Source organism: Acinonyx jubatus, chromosome B3, assembly GCF_027475565.1.
Source record: "Acinonyx jubatus isolate Ajub_Pintada_27869175 chromosome B3, VMU_Ajub_asm_v1.0, whole genome shotgun sequence".
Lineage (NCBI taxonomy): Eukaryota > Metazoa > Chordata > Mammalia > Carnivora > Felidae > Acinonyx > Acinonyx jubatus.
This window is the reverse complement of record NC_069386.1, coordinates 144,167,750-144,187,492: the sequence shown is the minus strand read 5'-3', so window position 1 is coordinate 144,187,492 and position 19,743 is coordinate 144,167,750. Positions and strand designations below refer to the sequence as shown.

General features: G+C 63.9%; 2 gene segments (V, D, J or C); both read left to right on the top strand.

The window, feature by feature from the left end:
• The first annotated feature begins 1,066 nt into the window (after nucleotides 1–1,066).
• Nucleotides 1,067–4,204, top strand: LOC113598157 (immunoglobulin heavy constant epsilon-like). The segment is given in 5 exon segments: nucleotides 1,067–1,857; nucleotides 2,070–2,369; nucleotides 2,503–2,750; nucleotides 3,302–3,366; nucleotides 4,171–4,204. Coding segments are annotated over 5 exon segments (774 nt in total).
• A 1,139-nt stretch (nucleotides 4,205–5,343) lies between these two features.
• On the top strand, nucleotides 5,344–19,161 carry LOC113598158 (immunoglobulin heavy constant gamma 4-like). The segment is given in 7 exon segments: nucleotides 5,344–5,500; nucleotides 10,493–10,783; nucleotides 11,048–11,104; nucleotides 11,231–11,560; nucleotides 11,668–11,988; nucleotides 13,331–13,461; nucleotides 18,367–19,161. Coding segments are annotated over 7 exon segments (1,281 nt in total).
• The last annotated feature ends 582 nt before the right edge of the window (nucleotides 19,162–19,743 follow it).

Genomic DNA, 19,743 nt, shown 5'->3' with positions numbered 1-19,743 from the left:
TGAGCTGAGCTGAGCTGGGCTGGGCTGAGTTGAACTGGTCTGAGGTGGACCAGGCTGGGCTGAGCTGAGCTGATTTGAACTGGGCTGAACTGAACTAGGCTGAGCTAGGCTGAGCTGGGCTGGAATGAATTGTGCTGAGCTGTGCTAACTGGGCTGAGCTTGACTGAGCTGGGCTGAGCTGCACTGAGCTGGGCTGAACTGGGTTGAGCTAGGCCAGCTTGAGCTAACCTAGGCTGAGCTGGGTAGGCTGAGCTGGGCTGGACCGAATTGTGCTGAGTTGGGCTGAGCAGGGCTAAGATGAGCTGAGCTGGGCTGGGCTGAGTTGAACTGGTCTGAGGTGGACCAGACTGGGCTGAGCTGAGCTGGACTGAGCTGAACTGAACTGGGCTGAGCTAGGCTGAGCTGGGCTGGACTGAATTGTGCTGAGCTGGGCTAACTGGGCTGAGCTTCACTGAGCTGGGCTGAGCTGAGCTGGGCCGAGCTGAGCTGGACTGAGCTGGACTGAACTGGGCTGAGTTCAGCTGGGATGGGCTAAGCTGGGCTAAACTGAGCTGGGCTGGGCTAGGTTGAACTAGGATGAACTGAACTAGGCTAAGCTGGGCTGGGCTGGGCTGGGCTGGGTGGAGCTGAATTGGGCTGGGCTGGGCTGGGCTGGACTGAACTAAGTTGAGCTGAACTAGGCTAAGCTGGGCTGTGCTGGGCTAAGCTGAGCTGAACTGGGCTGAGCTGGGCTGGGCTGGGCTGAACTGGGCTGAGCTAGGCTGAGCTGGACTGGGCTGAATTGTGCTAAGCTAGGCTGGACTGAGCTGGCCTGAGCTGAACTGGGCTGGGCTGAGCTGGACTGGGCTGGGCTGAACTGGACTGAGTTCATTTGGGATGGGCTAAGCTGGGCTAAACTGGGCTAGGCTGGGCTGGGCTGAACTAGGTTGAAATGAACTAGGCTAAGCTGGGTTGGGCTGAGCTGACCTGGGCTGACCTGGGCTGAACTGGGTTGAGCTGAGCTGAACTGGCCTGAGCTGGGCTGAGCTGGGCTGGGCTGAACTGGCCTGACCTGGGCTGAGCTGGGCTGGGCTGAACTGGCCTGAGCTGAACTGGGATGGGCTGAACTGGGCTGAGTTCAGCGGGGATGAGCTAAGCTGGGCTAAACTGGGCTGGGCTGTACTAGGTTGAACTGAACTAGGCTAAGCTGGACTGAGCTGGCCTCAGCTGAACTCTGCTGGGCTGAGCTGGGCTATATTGGGTTGGGTTGGGCTAAAGTGGGTTCAGCTAGTTGGTTTGGTCTGGCTGAATCGGGCTTCAGCGAGTCAAGCAGGGTGTACTGTTTTCCTAGGTCCAGTGGCCAAGGTCAGTGAGGCTACATTGAGTGGGACTGAGCAGGTACGACAAGCCTGGCTGGCAGGCTGAGCCAAACGGAGCTGAAGGATTTTGGTGGAATTTGTGGACTGAACTCAGATGAGTTAGCCTGCTTGAAATCGGGTCTCCTGGGCTGACGTGGGCCAGGCCGGACCAAGGCAGACTCCCGTGACCTGAGCTGGTCTGAATCAGCAGACCTAGTGAGGCTGGGAATGGAGCGGGTTTGTATCACTGCTCTCAGCCGTCCTGACGCGAGGCCACGTGGACTGGTCGGTCTCGCTGGACTGAGTGGGCAGCGTGGACGATGAGCTGGGGTCTGGGCTCCGGGCAGGAGTCACCACCTGGGGGAGTGGGGGAGGACTGATCTGGGCTTTGCTATGAATGGGGCCTGTAGTCGGGCTCCCTGGAGCCTCCGCAGGTCAGGACACGAGTCAGACACCTCTGCTCCCCAAGAACCCCCCGTTCCTGCCACTCAGGGCTGCGGGCAGGGTGTCCTGGCCAAAGGTAAGAACACCCCTGCTTCTGGCAGGGACACAGGGGTTCGTGGGAGGGCGTTCCTAGCAGACTCGGGGAACAAGAGTCCAAAATGAGCATCTGCCCCCTGAGGCTGGAGAAGGGGTCCCCGTGCGCCCCTCCACCCGACCACCCCGCTCTGCCCCACACTTCTCCCCCTCAGACTCCACCGGTCGGCACTGACACTGCCTCTGCCCCCACAGCCTCCATCCAGGCCCCCCTCGTCTTCCCCTTGGCCACCTGCTGCAAAGGCACCATCGCCACTGCCCCGTCCGTGACACTGGGCTGCCTGGTCACGGGCTACTTCCCGATGCCGGTGACTGTGACCTGGGATGCAGGGTCCCTGAACAAGAGCGTCGTGACCCTCCCCGCCACCCTCCAGGAGACCTCTGGCCTCTACACCACCACCAGCCACGTGACCGTCTCGGGCGAGTGGGCCAAACAGAAGTTCACCTGCAGTGTGGCTCACGCGGAGTCCCCCACCATCAACAAGACCGTCAGTGGTGAGCCAGGGTCGGGCTGGAGGAGGGGGGCAGGCGTGGCGGGAGCGGCTAGGAGAGGAGGAAGGCGCCCGGGTGGGCACGTGGGTGTCGTGGGCTCACGGGGCTGACGCCAGGCTGCCACCTTCACCCCTAGCGTGTGCCATGAACTTCATTCCCCCCACCGTGAAGCTCTTCCACTCCTCGCGTGACCCCCTCGGTGACACCCGTAGCACCATCCAGCTCCTGTGCCTCATCTCCGGCTACGTCCCAGGTGACATGGAGGTCACCTGGCTGGTGGATGGGCAGAAGGCCACGAACATATTCCCATACGCTGCCACCGGCAAGCAGGAGGGCAAGGTGACCTCCACCCACAGCGAGCTCAACATCACGCAGGGCAATCGGGTGCTTTTGCGTTTCTGTACATCACAATGAATTCTTTTAATAAATAGATTTTGTTTTTTAATTTATTGAAGTACAGTTGACGCACAACATTCTGGTGACTTTGGGCGTGGAGCACAGGGATGGGACAGTCTGTGCACTATAAACAGCTCACACCCGTGTGCCACGTTTGTTGCGAACGATGAGCCAATGTGAACTGATGACAGCTGAGTAAAGTCCGGAGTTCACAGTAAGGTCCACCCCTAGTAGGTTCTCTGAGCCTGCACCCTGTCCGCGGTGCTGCCCCGGTCAGCCTGCTGTTCAGGCTGCTGTCCTCGCGTTTCCCCCACTACCGTTTCCTACAGAAGAATCGCCCGGCCCGAAGATCCCCTCTGCCCCACCTATTCCTTCCTCCCTCCCCCCAAACGCCCGGCAACCGCTGACCTTCGCGCCGTCACACTACATGTGCTGTCCCCCACATCACACAGTGCCGATGGTACAGCGTGTAGCCTTCTTCAGCTGGCTCCCTCCCCTCAGGGCACACGGGCCGGCACGCTGCCCACATGTGCCCACAGGGTGCTGACTATAGGGCTTGTCGGCACGAACAGACCTTCCAGTGGCCCTGCCACGAGGAGGGCAGGTGTGTGTGCTGGCCTGGCAGCCCGAGCCCTCCTCCACCTTCTGAAAGAAAGAATATCATGTCATCCAAGGTCACTTTCCCTGAAAGAGGCACCCCTGGCGGGGGGAGATGGTCCGCACCATCCAGGTGAGGGTACTACACAAATACCTCATATGCCTGCACAAAATATTACATATACACAGTAAGCATCTGCAGGTACCCGGAAGCAGGTGCCCATAAGGGGAGGGCAGGGGTTGCTGAGACGCTGTGGCAGCAAGTCAGGCTGGAATGAGCCAGGCCCCGGGCCAGGCTGGTGTCTCACGGCTGCCCTGGACGACCACCACCGCAGGCTCTGACGCCGCGGGTCGGGGAGAGGCCCCTGGAAGGGACATCCGTGAACACCTCCAGAGCATCTCTTTGTTCTTGTAACCACAGGGTGAATGTTTCTGAAAGCCAAACCCAGAGTTCAGCATGATGGTTGAAAAGCGTCAACACTAGGTAATTTCATCGCCTCACCAACTTTTCTGTGAAAGGATTATTCTGGAAAGGACAGGCCTTGCAAACCTAGGCTGGGACAGATGTGTGGTCTCCGACAAAACCCAGTGCCTGACGGCCCACATCCCACTGCCACGCCCTCGGCAGCCAAGGCAGCCCTCCCCCACACTGATCCGGCACAGCAGGTGCCCCAGAGCCCCGTGATGACCCCACGAGGGACAGCGACCCGGCACCACGCCAGGGGCACTGCATGGGGACCAGGGGAGGGAATTAGCTGTCCAAGGGAAGTACGATGTGCCACTTGGTCTTGCCAAAACCCTGCCTTTACAGGTGCCTGGGGCCCCATGTGCCTAATGCACGGTAGCCGGGACACCCTCGAGGGTTTTGCCAAACTCATCGGTTCCCGTGATCTCACCAGAGTTGTGTAGATGGATGTGCTTCTTGAGCAACCAGGGGCCCACAGTTTGCAGAGGACCCTAACTGCCGGGCACCGCGAGAGGGGGCCGGGCTGCGGGAGCCCGGAGTGTGGGGTGCACACTCCCTTCACCGACGCTGTGACCGATGGCATTTGCAAAGTGGCCACTGCAGTATTTCCAGGACCACGGGCTCCTCCATCACCTTGCCCTGCCCCATGCAGGGGGCGGGGTCTGCTCCCCTCTCCAGAAGCCCAAGGGTCTCTGTGAACTCCGTGGGGATGGGGGCACAGAAGAGCCATTGCTGGATTCCTAAGATCAGGACCTAAGGAGACGTGGCTTCTCGTGGGAGTCCGGCCCTGGGCCCAGTGCAGCCGTCCAGCTACGGCCAAGGTGCCATTCTGGGGAGCCCCGGGGACCAAGCGGGCCGGACCCACCCAGCCAAGGCCCCAGACCCCAGGAGGAGCCCAGAGCCCTCACTCACATGAGTGTGAGCAGGGCAGAGAGCCTCGCACCACAGGCCGAGGGCTCCAGGCACACCCACAGCCCCGCAGGCCCGGATTGGGACTTGGACGTGGTGCGGAGGCGTCCCCATCGAGGCCTAACACCGCAGGAAGTGGCAGCCTGGGGTGCACACTGTGGTTGTCCAAACACAGGGGCTGAGGGGTCACGGACCCCTTGCACGGGCAGCACAGGGACCACACAGGGTCTCTCAGCTGCAAGGACATTTTCAGGTCCGGTGACCACCACGAACTCTGTCCCTGCACATCAGGCTTCTGTCTGTCCTCTAGGGTAGTAGCTTCCCTCTGACCGTGGGCAGATGACAGTGACCGTGGCTGAAGCCAGAGGAAGACAGCATCCCACCAGGGAGGCCACACTGCTGAGTGGATGGGACAAGGCCCAGGGCGGGGCCTCAGGCTATGGGTGGGTCAACCTGTGCCCACACCACACACCCAGGTGAGAGCAGGGTTCATGTGCCCTCCTTTGGGACCACAGCAACCCCCCAGAGCCCACCCCCGCACACCCAGGCCCTCTGAGACAGAAAGTACCCAGAAGAAAAGGGAACTTCAGAAAGCGTGTCGCTGAGCCACCTAGTTTCAATCCTGTTCTTAGTCTTCCCACGGCTGCCTGGGGGCTAGGAAGGGGGCTATGGGCACAGAGCTCAGCCACAAGGAGCCACATGTGCCTGGGGCCAGAGCGAGGAGGGCCGAGGTGCTGGGGCCAGCCTTCCGTCGCCCCAGCCCTTGGTGAGTAGGCTCCGCACGGAGAGAGGGCAGCGTGGGGGCAGCAGAAGCAGCGCAGGAGCCAAGGAGAGACGGGGCCCCACGGACGGGCCAGAGCAGCCAGCATGGGGGACACAGGCTGCCTGGGGGGCCAGGGCACCGGCCAGGTCAGGGACGAGGGAGGCATGGGCAGGAGCGCCCACGCCAACATTGCTGGACGCACCAGACGTGGCAACTGGGCCTTCAAGGAACATGATGGCCATGGTGGGCCTGAGGCCTGCCCTTTGCCATCTGTGCTGGGAGCCCAGGGCTGGGCTGCCCTGAGCTACTGCAGGACCAAGGCCGACATGGACAGACAGGCCTAAGGTGAGGGCACAGGGAGAGGCCGGCCCAGCACAGGGGAAGAAGAGGACCCGAGATGGCCCGAGGGTCCTGTCCAGGACACTGGGGCTGGCTCTGGCCCCAGGCCAGGGTCAGAGGTGCTGGCCATGGGGTCCTGGACTGCAGCCCATGAGCGGGGACAGAGCACGAGGGGCTGGCAGGGGCTCCCGTGTGCTCAGAACCCAGACAGTAGCACAGGGGCAGACGGTCAGGAGCCAAACCTGGGCTAAGGAGTCTGGGATGGGCAGCTGAGACCGGGGCAGCCCTAAGAACACACAGTAGTTGCGGGCTGAGCTCGCCTGTGGGGGAGAGGTCATGGGGCAGCAAGGGCAGAAAGCAGCTGTGGTCCATTAGCTCCAAGGACCAGTGGTGGAGTTTGTGTAGGTGAGCAGGGGAAGGGGTCGAGCAGAAGGGGCAGGGGGAGAACAGGAGGGACAGGGGGCTGCCCCAGGAGCTCCAGGGAGAACGCAAAACTTGTACAGGGAGCAGGGGCAGGGGGCAGGGCATGAGGGACTGGGTGTTGCCCTGGGATCTCCAGGGGAGCCCACAGAGCTGGTACAGGTGAGTAGGGGCAGGGGGAGGGCAGGAGGGGCGGGGGGAAGCCAAGAGGGGCAGGGGCAGAGCAGGAGGGGCAGGGGGAGAGCAGGAGGGACAAGGGCTTGCCCCAGGAGCCCCCAGGGAGGACACAGAGCTGGTACAGGTGAGCAGGGGCAGGGGTAGGGCAGGAGGGGCAGGGGGAAGCCAAGAGGGGCAGGGGCAGAGCAGGAGGGGCAGGGGGAGAGCAGGAGGGACAGGGGGCTGCCCCAGGAGCTCCAGGGAGAACGCAAAACTTGTAAAGGGAGCAGGGGCAGGGGCAGGGCAGGAGGGGCAAGGGGAGAGCAGGAAAGGCAGGGAGAGAGCAAGAGGGGCAGGGGGAGATCAGGAGAGGCAGGGGGAGATCAGGAGGGGCAGGGGAGAACAAGAGGGACATGGGGCTGCCCCAGGAGCTCCCAGGAAGCACCAAAACTGGCACAGGGAGCAGGGGCAGGGGGCAGGGCAGGACGGGCAAGGGGAGACCAGACAGGGAAGAGGGAGAGCAGAAGAGGCATGGAGAGAGCAACAGGGGCAGGGGGAGATCAGGAGAGGTGGGGAGAGAGCAGGAGGGGCAAGGGGAGATCAGAGAGCACACAGAGCTGGTCAGGTGAGCAGGGGCAGGGGGCAGGGCAAGAGGGGCAGGGGGAGAGCAGGAGAGGCAGGGCTACCCCCAGGGGCTCAGGGGAGCCAGCAGAGCTTCTGCCAGTGAGCAGGGTTCCTGGGACGGCAGCAGGGGCAGGGGGAGAGCAGGAGGGGTAGGGCTGTCCCAGGAGCTCCCTGGGAGACACAGAGCTGGTACAGGTGAGCAGGGGCAGGGGACAGGGCAGGAGGAGCAGGGTCGAGGGCAAGAGAGGCAGGACTGCCCCAGAGGCTCAGGGAGCAGGCAGAGCTTGTGAGGGTAAGCAGGGGCAGGGGAGGGGCAGGAGATGCAGGGGTTGCCTCAGGAACTCCCAGGGAGCACACAGAGCTGTACAGGTGAGCAGGGGCAGGGGGCAAGGCAGGAGGGGCAGGGCGGAGGGCAGGAGAGGCAAGGTTGCCCCAGGAGCTCAGGGGAGCAGGCAGCGTTTGTGAGGGTGAGCAGGGCCAGGGAGAGGGCAGGAGGGGCAGGGGGAGAACGGAAGAGGCAGGGGGAGAATAGGAGGGACAGGGGGCTGCCCCAGGAGCTCCCAGGCAGCACACAAAGCTGGCATAGGGAGCAGAGGCAGGGGGCAGGGTAGGAGGGGCAGGGGGGAGAACAGAGGGGGAGGAGGAGAGCAGAAGGGGTAGGGAGGGAGCAAGAGGGGCAGGAGGAGAGCAGGAGGGGTTGAGAGAGAGCAGGAGGAGCAAGGGGAGAGCAGGAGAGACAGGGCTGCACCAGGAGCTCAGGGGAGCAGGCAGAGCTTGTGAGGATGAGCAGGTGGTTGGGAGGGCAGGAGGGGCAGAGGGAGAACAAGAGGGGCAGGGCTGCCCCAGGAGCTCCCAGGGAGCACACAGAGTCGGTACAGGAGAGCAGGGGCAGGGCAGGAGGGGCAGGTGGAGGGCAGGAGGGGCAGGATTGCCCCAGGAGCTCAGGGGAGCAGGCAGAGCATGTGAGGGTGAGCGGGGGTTGGGAGGGAAGGAGGAGCAGGGAGAGAGCAAGAGGGGCATGGAGAGGGCAAAAGGGGAAGAGGGAGGACAAGAGGGGCTGGAGAGTGGGCAGGAGGGGCAAGGGGGAGAGAAAGAGGAGAAGGGCTGCCCCAGGAACTCCCTGGGAGCACAAGGAGCTGGTACAGGTGAGGAGGGGCACGGGGCAGGGCAAGAGGGGCAGGGGGGAGGGCAGGAGGGGCAGGGGGAGAGAAAGACATGAAGGGCTGCCCAGGAACTCCCTGGGAGCACACAGAGCGGGTACAGGTGAGGAGGGGCAGGGAGCAGGGCAAGAAGGGCAGAGGGGAGGGCAGGAGAGGCAGGGCTGCACCACGAGCCCAGGGGAGCAGGCAGAGCTTGTGAGGGTGAGCAGAGGCAGGGGCGACGGCAAGAGGGGCAGGGGCTGCTGTGGGGCAGGGTTGCTTCAGACAAGCTGTAGGCAGGAGGACACAGTGACCCTGGACTGTCCCCAGGGACCTGAGCTGAGAGGGCTTCCTGCAGCAGGCAGGGTTCTGGTGAGGTCTGGAGTCTGCAGGGGCTCGGGGGTGGGAGTTCTGGCCAGGAGGTGCTGAGGGCGGCAGGGCAGGGGGAGGTTAGGAGTGCTACAGGGCAGGGGGAGCTGAGGCCTGAACTGGCAGGACCAGGTCTCAGACATGCAGAGGCAAGAAGCTAGAAGGATCCAAGGCCTGGGCTCAGCATGAGGGGCCAGGCAAAGGGGTGGGGGCAGGTGGAGGAGCTGCTAGAAGGAGGTGAACCTATGGGGAGCACAGACAGCTCGGAGCTACCACCAGGCCAGGAGCTCAGGGGAGCAAGCGAGCTTGTGCAGGTGAGCAGGGGCAGTGGGGAGGCAGGAGGGGCACGGGGGAGGGCAGAAGGGGCAGGGACACCCCCAGGACTTCTGGGGAGCAGGCAGGGGTTATGAGAGTGAGTAGGGGATTAGGAGGGCAGGTGGAGCGGGGGAGAGCAAGAGGGGCAGGGAGAAGGCAGGAGGGGCGAGCGGAGGGCAGGAGAGGCAGGGCTCCCCCAGGAGCTCAGGGGAGCCAACAGAGCTTGTGCCAGTGAGCAGGGTTCCTGGGAGGGCAGGAGGGGCAGGGAGAGAACAAGAGGGGCAGGGCTGCCCCAGGAACTCCCTGGGAGCACACAGAGCTGGTACAGGTGAGCAGGGACAGGACAAGAGGGGCAGGAGGGAGGGCAGGAGAGGCAGGGCCGCACCAGGAGCTCAGGGGAGCAGCCAGGGCATGTGAGGGTGAGCAGGGGCAGGGGGAGGCAGGAGGAGCAAGGCTGCCCCAGGAGCCTCAGGGGTGAAGGGCAGAGGGACTGAGCTAAGAGCAGCCCTGGACTAGGTGGGAGCTGAGCGGTACGGCACAGAGACCACAAGGGCGCGGGCCCAGGAGAGCCTCCCTGGACACGGGAGGGCGTGAGCCGCCTGAGGCCCGGTGGACAAGGTAGGGGGGAGAGGCGAGCCTGGGTAGGAAGGTCTCTGGGGCTGAAGGGACAGGGGTGGCCACAGTCTTAGGCTCAGGGCGCTGAACCCGCTCTGGAGGCTCGTGGGGATGGGGGACAGAAGACTGGACATGACAAAGCCAGGAGGGGTGGCTCAGGGAGGTGGACCCGGTGCAGGGAAGGGGGAGCCTGGGAGTTTGAGGCAGGGCCGCCAGCCTGGAGTGTGGGTGGGAGGGGAGGCCAGGCAGGGCCATCAGACTTGGCAGAGAGGTCGGGTCTGGCTGGGGACGTGGGCTCTGAGGTGCTGGCACCGTGCACGAGACGACAGCCAGGGCGGGGCAAGGCTCCCACCGGCACTGAGGGGCAGGCAGGCTCAGGAAAGACCTCTGCTGAAAGAGGGCTCTGGGGACAGGGAGGAGCTGGACAGGCCCCAGGGCACGGGCACTGAGTGAGCCCAGGAAGGCCTGAGGAGGGGCTCAGGGCAGGGACGGGATCCGGCGCCCGGGCGCTTTAGCTGCAGGGCTGACCCAGAAGATGTGAGGCCTGGAGGGCAGACAGCAGGCCACGACGAGGACTCCGGGCTGAGGGGCACGGGCAGCGGGTGGCAGAGGCCTGCTGTGTTCAAGAAAGGGCCCGCTGGCCCAGGGCAGATTCAGGCTGGGACAACAGGGCAGTGGGCTCAGGGCCTCAGCAGAGGCCCGTTGGGAGCAGGGGCCACCGGTCAGAGCTCAGACAGATGGCTCGCTCAGGCCGAGCACCCACAGGAAGCCCGAGTGGGGACCCAGGGGCTGGGCCCAGGAGACTCTAATCCAGCAGGAGGTCACCCAGCACCGACCAGGCCCATGGGGCCAGCACGTGCAGCCGCAGAAACACGAGGCCCTGGGGCGGCAGAGAGCTACGCCGGGCGGCGGGTCTGCAGACTTCCTGGAGGGCCACCCCAAGCCCGGGCACCTGATACCCTGCCCGGACCCTCCCAGGAGCGAGACCCTTGTGGTCACACGGCCTCCTCTCTTGCAGCCTCCACCACGGCCCCATCGGTGTTCCCACTGGCCCCCAGCTGCGGGACCACATCTGGCGCCACCGTGGCCCTGGCCTGCCTGGTGTTAGGCTACTTCCCTGAGCCGGTGACCGTGTCCTGGAACTCCGGCGCCCTGACCAGCGGTGTGCACACCTTCCCGTCCGTCCTGCAGGCCTCGGGGCTCTACTCTCTCAGCAGCATGGTGACAGTGCCCTCCAGCAGGTGGCTCAGTGAGACCTTCACCTGCAACGTGGCCCACCCGCCCAGCAACACCAAGGTGGACAAGACCGGTAAGAGGGTGTCCACTGGGAGACAGGCCAGGTCAGCCGGTCCACCTGGACCCCGGGGCACAGGAGAGGCACCTCTGTCCCCCAAGCTCGGGGAGGAGGGCCTCTGGGCCTGGCTGCCTGGTCCAGTGTGAGCACAGGCTGCACAGCCCCACCATACTTCATCTCCACTGGCAGGCACCAGTCTGGGGACGCCCCCCTGACCTGCCCTGACCTAGCCCACCCCAAGAGCTGTCCCCACTAACCTCCAGTCTGGTCTCTCTGCAGTACCCAAGACAGCGTCCACAATAGAGCCCAAAACCGGGGAAGGTCCCAAATGCCCAGGTGAGTCAGCAGGGCACCGCCCTGCACACCAAGGCCATGGCCCGTATCCAGGGACTGCCTGGTGGGGGAAATGTTCAAGAGGATCCCCCCCAAATGCTGACCCCTGCATTGTGTCTCCCACACCAGTTCCTGAGATTCCTGGAGCACCGTCCGTCTTCATCTTCCCCCCAAAACCCAAGGACACTCTCTCGATTTCCCGGACGCCGGAGGTCACGTGCTTGGTGGTGGACTTGGGCCCAGATGACTCCAATGTCCAGATCACATGGTTTGTGGATAACACCGAGATGCACACAGCCAAGACGAGGCCGCGTGAGGAGCAGTTCAACAGCACCTACCGTGTGGTCAGTGTCCTCCCCATCCTACACCAGGACTGGCTCAAGGGGAAGGAGTTCAAGTGCAAGGTCAACAGCAAATCCCTCCCCTCCGCCATCGAGAGGACCATCTCTAAGGCCAAAGGTGGGCAACAGGGCAGATGGGGCAAGGGAGGTCGAGTGGGGCCTGGCGGACCCAGGCCAGCCCTCCACCCTGGGAGTGACCATCTGTGCTGACCTCTGACCCCACAGGACAGCCCCATGAGCCCCAGGTGTACGTCCTGCCTCCAACCCAGGAGGAGCTCAGCAAGAACAAAGTCAGTGTGACCTGCCTGATCGAAGGCTTCTACCCGCCTGACATTGCCGTCGAGTGGGAGATCACCGGACAGGCAGAGCCAGAGAACAACTACCAGACGACCCCGCCCCAGCTGGACAGCGACGGGACCTACTTCCTGTACAGCAGGCTCTTGGTGGACAAGTCCCGCTGGCAGAGTGGAAACACCTACACCTGCTCGGTGTCACACGAAGCTCTGCACAGCCACCACACACAGAAATCCCTCACCCAGTCTCCGGGTAAATGAGCAGCGCGCCCGGCCCCCCAGCAGGCCCCGTGGGCTCTGAGCGCCCACCCCTGTGTACATCCCCCCCCCACCCCGGGCAGGCACCCTGCGTGAATAAAGCACCCAGCACTGCCCTGGGACCTGTGACACTGTCGTGCGTCTTTCCGAGGCAGAGCTCAGGACACCCGGGCCTCTGGGAGGTGTGGGCAGGCCAGGCCCCGAGGCTCAGGGGTCACCATTCACGGGAGAGCGTGGGTCCCACCAGGGGCCGGGACCTGAGTGGGCAGGTCTGCACAGGCGGGCGAACCTCATGCCCAGGAGCCGCCTGGGACAGAGAGAGGGCTTGGCCAGGGGCTACTCAAGGCCGGAGGGGGCTGACAGGGAACGGAGAAGCCCTCCAGAGCCCCTCAGGGAACGGGGCGCACGGTCTTTCCCACGTCTCGACCCGCCCAAGCTGTGGGACGCTGGCCTGTCCTCTTCCTCTGCTCCCCCCATCCCTGGACCTCTTGACAGCTCTGAGCGGTAGCTCTGTGCCAGTGCAGTAGCCAGGCCTGACCCATGCTGTGAGGACAGGCACTCACCCTCTCTCAGATGAGGTGGCCCCGCCTGGCTTCATCCTGCCTGGGGCCAGGCCTGTCCACTCGTGGGGACACTCACCCCGCTGCCCCAAACGGGCAGAGGCAAGCAGTCCTGAGTGCCCAGGGGAGGGACCATCCCAGACACCCACATGGACGCTGAAAACAAGCCCCTCCCACTGAGCAGGGCCACCTTCACAAACACACACACACACACACACACACACACACACACACGCACACACGCACACCTGACCCACCGGGCCTCACACGGGACAATGTGCCAGGGCCCAGACCGGAACCAGGCTTGGGAACCCTCACCGTGGACCCCAGCCTGGTCCCCACCCCCTCCCACACCTATCGGCCGCTCAGCAGCCCATCCACACGCCGACCACACTGACCAGCCCTTCTTCTCCCCAGGACACTGGGGCCCCTCCCAACACACACCAACCCCCACCCCCAGCTGGCCCCGACACTCGCACCCACTCGTTCGCTAGGGTCACTCCCTGCCACCCTCTCGACCCTTCCCTGGGCTCTGCTGACCCTCCCGCCCTCCGGGCCGGGTCCCCAGGAGAACGGGTGTGGTGGTCAGGCTGCCTTCCCCCCAGACAGCCCCAGCACAGCGCAGAGCAGAGAGGGAGCGCGTCCCCACGGGCCAGGCCCAGGCGGGAGGATGGGGGCACCGAGGCCGGTGCCCTGAGGCTACGGAGGGCCGCGACCGTCACCCCGGGAACCACTGCTATGGGCAGGCATGGCACTGACCACTCCCTTCCTGTCCAGAGCTGCTCCTGGACGACAGCTGTGCGGAGGACCAGGACGGGGAGCTGGATGGGCTGTGGACCACCATCTCCATCTTCATCACGCTCTTCCTGCTCAGCGTGTGCTACAGCGCCACTGTCACCCTCTTCAAGGTGGGTGTCCCCGCACCGCCCCGCACTGTGGCCCGCTGTCCCAGCGCTGGGGACCCGCTGGAACCACGCCATCCCCACACTGACTCGACGCTGACCCCATGGTGCCCCCACGGTGCCCCCACGCTGCCCGCACGCTGACCCCGTGCTGACCCTACACTGCCCCCAGGCTACCCCCAGACTGACCCCACGCTGACCCCAGACTGACTCGACACTGACCCCATGTTGCCCCCACACTGCCCCCAGGCTACCCCCACACTGACCCCACGCACACCCCACCCTGCCCCCACGCTGCCCCCACACCGGGGACCCACTAGAACCACGCTATCCCCACACTGACTCGACGCTGAACCCATTCTTCCCCCACGCTGACCCCACGCTGCCCCCTCACTGACTCCACGCTGATCCCATGATGCCCCCATGCTGACTCCACGCTGACCCCACACTGACCCCACACTGGGGACCCACTGGAACCATGCCATCCCCACATTGTCCAGACACTGACTTCATGCTGCCCCCACACTGACCCCACCATGACCCCAGCTGTCCCCACTGTGACCCAGTGCTGCTCCCACACTGCCCCCACGCTGCCCCCACGCTGCCCCACACTGACCCCAGGCTACCCCACACTGACCCCACGCAGACCCCACGCTGCCCCCTCGCTGACTCCACGCTGACCCAACACTGACCCCACACTGGGGACCCACTGGAACCATGCTATCCCCACACTGTCCAGACACTGACTTCATGCTGCCCCCACACTGACCCCACCATGACCGCATGCTGTCCCCACTGTGACCCAGTGCTGCTCCCACACTGCCCCCACGCTGCCCCCAGGCTACCCCCACACTGACCCCACGCAGACCCCACCCTGCCCCCACACTGACTCCACGCTGCCCCCACACTGACCCCACGCTGCCCCCACGCTAACCCCATGCTGACCCCACACTGCCCCCAGGCTACCCCCACGCTGCCCCCACACTGGGGACCCACTGGAACCATGCCATTCCCACACTGACCCCACGCTGCCCCCACACTGACCCCATGCTGACCCCACGCTGCCTGCACGCTGACTCCACGCTGCTCCCACACTGCCCCCATGCTGACTCCACGCTGACCCCACACTGACCCCACACTGGGGACCCACTGGAACCATGCTATCCCCACACTGTCCAGACACTGACTTCATGCTGCCCACACACTGACCCCACCATGACCCCATGCTGTCCCCACTGTGACCCAATGCTGCTCCCACACTGACCCCACGCTGCCCCCACGCTGACCCCAGGCTACCCCCACACTGACCCCACGCAGACCCCACGCTGCCCCCACGCTGACTCCACGCTGACCCAACACTGACCCCACACTGGGGACCCACTGGAACCATGCTAAACCCACACTGTCCAGACACTGACTTCATGCTGCCCCCACACTGACCCCACCATGACCCCATGCTGTCCCCACTGTGACCCAATGCTGCTCCCACACTGACCCCACGCTGACCCCACGCTGCCCCCATGCTGACCCTGTGCTGATCCCACACTGACCCACACTGGGGACCAACTGGAACCATGCTATCCCCACACTGACCAGACACTGACCTCATGCTGCCCCACACTGACCCCACCATGACCCCACGCTGTCCCCACTGTGACCCAATACTGTCCCCACACTGACCCCACGCTGCCCCCACACTGCCCCCAGGCTACCCCCACACTAACCCCACGCAGACCTCACCCTGTCCCCACAACCTCCACGCTGCCCCCACACTGACCCCACGCTGCCCCGACTCTGACCCCGTGCTGACCCTACACTGCCCCCAGGCTACCCCCAGACTGACCCCACGCTTACCCCAGACTGACTCGACACTGACCCCATGTTGCCCCCACACTGCCCCCAGGCTACCCCCACACTGACCCCACGCAGACCCCACCCTGCCCCCACGCTGCCCCCACGCTGCCCCCACACTGGTGACCCACTGGAACCACGCTATCCCCACACTGACCAGACGCTGACCTCGTGCTGCCCCCCCACTGACCCCACCATGACCCCACGCTGTCCCCACTGCAACTCAATGCTGTCCCCACACGGACCCCATACTCTCTTAACCATGACCCAATACTGACCCACGCTAACCCCATGCTGCGGTCCCACTGTCACCATGCTGTCCCCACGCTGTTCCCACACTGACTCCCACGCCATCCCCATGCTATCCCCGAAATGAACTCATGCTTATCCCATGCTGTGGACCCACTGTCACCATGCTGTCCCCATGCTGTTCCCACGCTGACCACTCGCTGACCCCACCGTGACCCCACACTGACCCCATGCTGTGGACCTACTGTTACCATGCTGTATCCTCTGTGACCTCACACTGACCCCATGCTGTCCTGCCTGTGACCCCCATGCTGACCCCAGCCTGTCCCCATGCTATTCCCATGCTGTCCCCGCAATGACCCCAGGCTGTCCCCACACTGACCCTACACTGTTCCCACACTAACCCCACACTACCCCACGCTGACCCCATGCTGCCCCCACACTGACCCCATACTGTGGACCCACTGTCAACATGCTGTCTCCCCTGTCACCCCATACTGACCCAATGATGTGGACCCACTCTCACCATGCTGATCCCACTGTGACCCCATACTTTCCCCATGCTGTCCCCATGCTATTCCCTAGCTGTCCCTGCAGTGACCCCACGCTGTCCCCATACTGACCCCATGCTGACCTCACACTGTCCCCACACTAACCCTATGCTGTCCCCACCGTGACCCCATACTGACACCATGCTGTGGACCCACTGTCACCATGCTGTCTCCCCTTTGACCCCACATTGAACCCATGCTATTCCCATGCAGTCCCTACACTAACCCCACACTGACCCCACGCTGACCCCGTGCTGCCCCCACACTGACCCCATGCTCTCCTAACCATGACTCGATACTGACCCCACGCTGACCCCATGCTGCGGTCCCACTGTCACCATGCTGTCCCCACACTGTTCCCACACTGACTCCCACACCATCCCCATGCTATCCCTGAAATGAACTCATGCTGATCCCATGCTGTGGACCCACTGTCACCATGCTGTCCCCATGCTGTTCCCACGCTGACCCCATGCTCCCCCATGCTGACCCCGTGCTGATCCCACGCTGTCCCCGCCATGACCCCACACTGACCCCATGCTGTGGACCTACTGTTACCATGCCGTCTCCCCTGTGATCCCACACTGACCCCATGCTGTCCTACCTTTGACCCCCATGCTGACCCCAGCCTGTCCCCATGCTATTCCCATGCTGTCCCCGTAATGACCCCACGCTGTCCCCACACTGACTCCATGCTGACCTCACACTGTCCCCACACTAACCCCACACGTCCCAACTGTGACCCGATGCTGACCCCACACTGACCCCATGCTGTGGTCCCACTGTCACCATGCTATCCCCACGCTGTTCCCACACTGACCCCCACGCTCTCCCCTCTACCCCATGTCATCCCCATGCTGTCCCCGAAATGACCTCATGCTGACTCCATGCTATGGACCCACTGTCACCATGCTGTCCCCATGCTGTCCCCATGCTGTTCCCACACTGACCCCATCCTGACCTCACATTGTCCCCACACTAACCCCATGGTGTCCCCACCATGACCCGATGCTGACCTCACACTGACCCTACACTGACCTATGCTGTGGACCCACTGTCCCCATCATGCTGACCCCACGCTGTCCCTACAGTGACCCCATGCAGACTCCACGCTGTGGACCCACTATCACCATGCTTCTCCCATGCTGACCCCATGCTGATCCCACGCTGACCCCACACTGCCCCCACACTGACTCCACACTACCCCAATGCTGACCCCATGCTGCCCCCATGTTGCCCCCACACTGGGGACCCACTGGAACCACGCTATCCCCACGCTGACCTGATGCTGATCTCATCTGCCTCACACTGACCCCACCGTGACCCAATGCTGCCCCCACACTGACCCCATACTGACCCCACGCTGTGGACCCACTGTCACCATGCTGTCTCCCCTACCCCCCCACACTGACCCCACACTGTCCTGACTGTGACCCCGATGCTGACCCCACCCTGTCCCCATTGTCCCCATATTCTTGCCATGCTGTCCCCAAATAACCCCATGTTGACCCCATGCTGTGACCCACTGTCACCATGCTGACCCTTGTGACCCCACACTGACCCCATGCTGACCTCTCACCGTGCCCACACTAACCCCATGCTGTCCTAACCATGACCCAATGCTGACCCCACACTGACCCCATGCTGTGGTCTCACTGTCACCATGCTGCCCCCACGCTGTTCCCACACTGACCCCCACGCTCTCCCCTCTACCCCATGTCTTTCCCATGCTGTCCCCGAAATGACCTCATGCTGACTCCATGCTATGGACCCACTGTCACCATGCTGTCCCCATGCTGTTCCCACACTGACCCCACACTGTCCCCACACTGACCCCATCCTGACCTCACACTGTCCCCACACTAACCCCATGCTGTCCCCACCGTGACCCAATGCTGACCTCACACGGACACCTGGCTGACCTATGCTCTAGACCCACTGTCCCCATAATGCTGACCCCATGCTGACCCCACAGTGAACCAATGCTGTCCCTATAGTGACCCCATGCAGACCCCACGCTGTGGACCCACTGTCACCATGCTGCCCCCACGCTGTTCCCAAACTGACCCCACGCTGTTCCCAAACTGACCCCAGGCTGTTCCCACACTGACCCCCACGCTATCCCCTCTGTCCCCTCCCAGTCCCCATGCCATCCCCATAAGACTCCCTCCCACTCAAGTGGTCCCGGGGAGGGGGGCGCCTGGAAGGGGGGCTGTCCTCGGGGGTCCCAGCCACGTCACCTCCTGCCCTCCTGCTGCAGGTGAAGTGGATCTTCTCCTCGGTGGTGGAGCTGAAGCGCACGATCGCGCCCGACTACAGGAACATGATCGGGCAGGGGGCCTAGGGCCAGCCCGCCTGGGCAGGTGTCAGCGCTGCCCCAACCCTGCACAGGATCCCGGTGCATCAGCCTGCTGCCAGGCCTGCTCTCCCGCCCTCTGACCTCGCCACCCTCTGACCTCACAGCCACCCTGGGCCTGCGCCCTCGCCCTCTGGCCTCGCGGCCCCTGTGAGCTGCATCCTGCGCCCTGACCCCCCCGTTCGGAGAATCGCGTGGACGGCAGGTTGTGCCCCAACCTGAGCTGGTGGACGCCCGCTGGGCCCTCCACGGCGGCCGCCAGGCTACCGCTGTGGCCGCACACGGTCAGCGGGCACGCTCATCCTGGAGGAGGCGGGCGGCTGCGATCCCAGTGTCTGTCTGGCAGGGACCGGCCTCTGTGCGAACCCCGTCCAGGCCAGGCTCCAGGACGCAGGGTTTCCCCAGAGCAGCCACGTCGGCCCAGATCCTGAGGAAGCTTCCGACGTGTCACTAACGGTCAGTCAGATCTTCTGCGCCAGAGGAGACCGCGCAGACAAGGGCCTGGGCCTGTGGCTGCTGCAGGAGCCCCGTGGATGCCGGGGACAGAGTGACATCCAGCCAGACAGGCCTCCTGCAGAGGGGTCTGGTGACCTGGTCCCCGGGCCAGTGGGACACAGCCTCGGTGGACACAGGTGGAAGGTGCCAGGAGGCCAGGGCGGCAGGCCCAGCCCGCCCCCCCCGTGGCCGGGGCCTGAGTCCCAACAGGCTCACACGGGGGGTGGGAGACAGAGACAAGCCCACGGCCGGGCGGACGCCCAGGACTGGCTCTCCGCCCTGGCTTTGGGTGGGTGCCAAGTCGGGGCCCCCACATGGGAAGAGATGACCACGCAGGGGAGGAGGAGCAGAACCCCCAGCCCCAGGGACAGAGAGCCTGGGGGTCCCACACATGGGAAAGCCACTGCTGAAGCTTGGCTAGCTTGTTTTATTCTTTTTAAATGTCTGGAAGCTCCTTGATTTCCATTTGCATTTCTTTCTTTCTTTTTTTTTCTTTTTCTTTTTTTTTTTTTTTTAATGACAATAAAACATCCTTAAAAACTCCATAACCGGCTGGGGAAAGTCTTCCTCTGTTGACGCGCCCCGTGAAATCCACAGACTGGCCGTGCCGTGTGTCGGTCCCTCCAGCCGTGGGAGCAGGACCCCCGGCCCCTGGGGTTCCCGGGGGGTGAGGTGCGCTGCAGGCGCGACGGGTCACGTGACGCCTTGTGGGGCGCAGGGGGAGCATCCTGACCTGGCCAAGGGCACCGCAAGAGGCACCTATTGGGTGTGTATTAGCACGGGCTG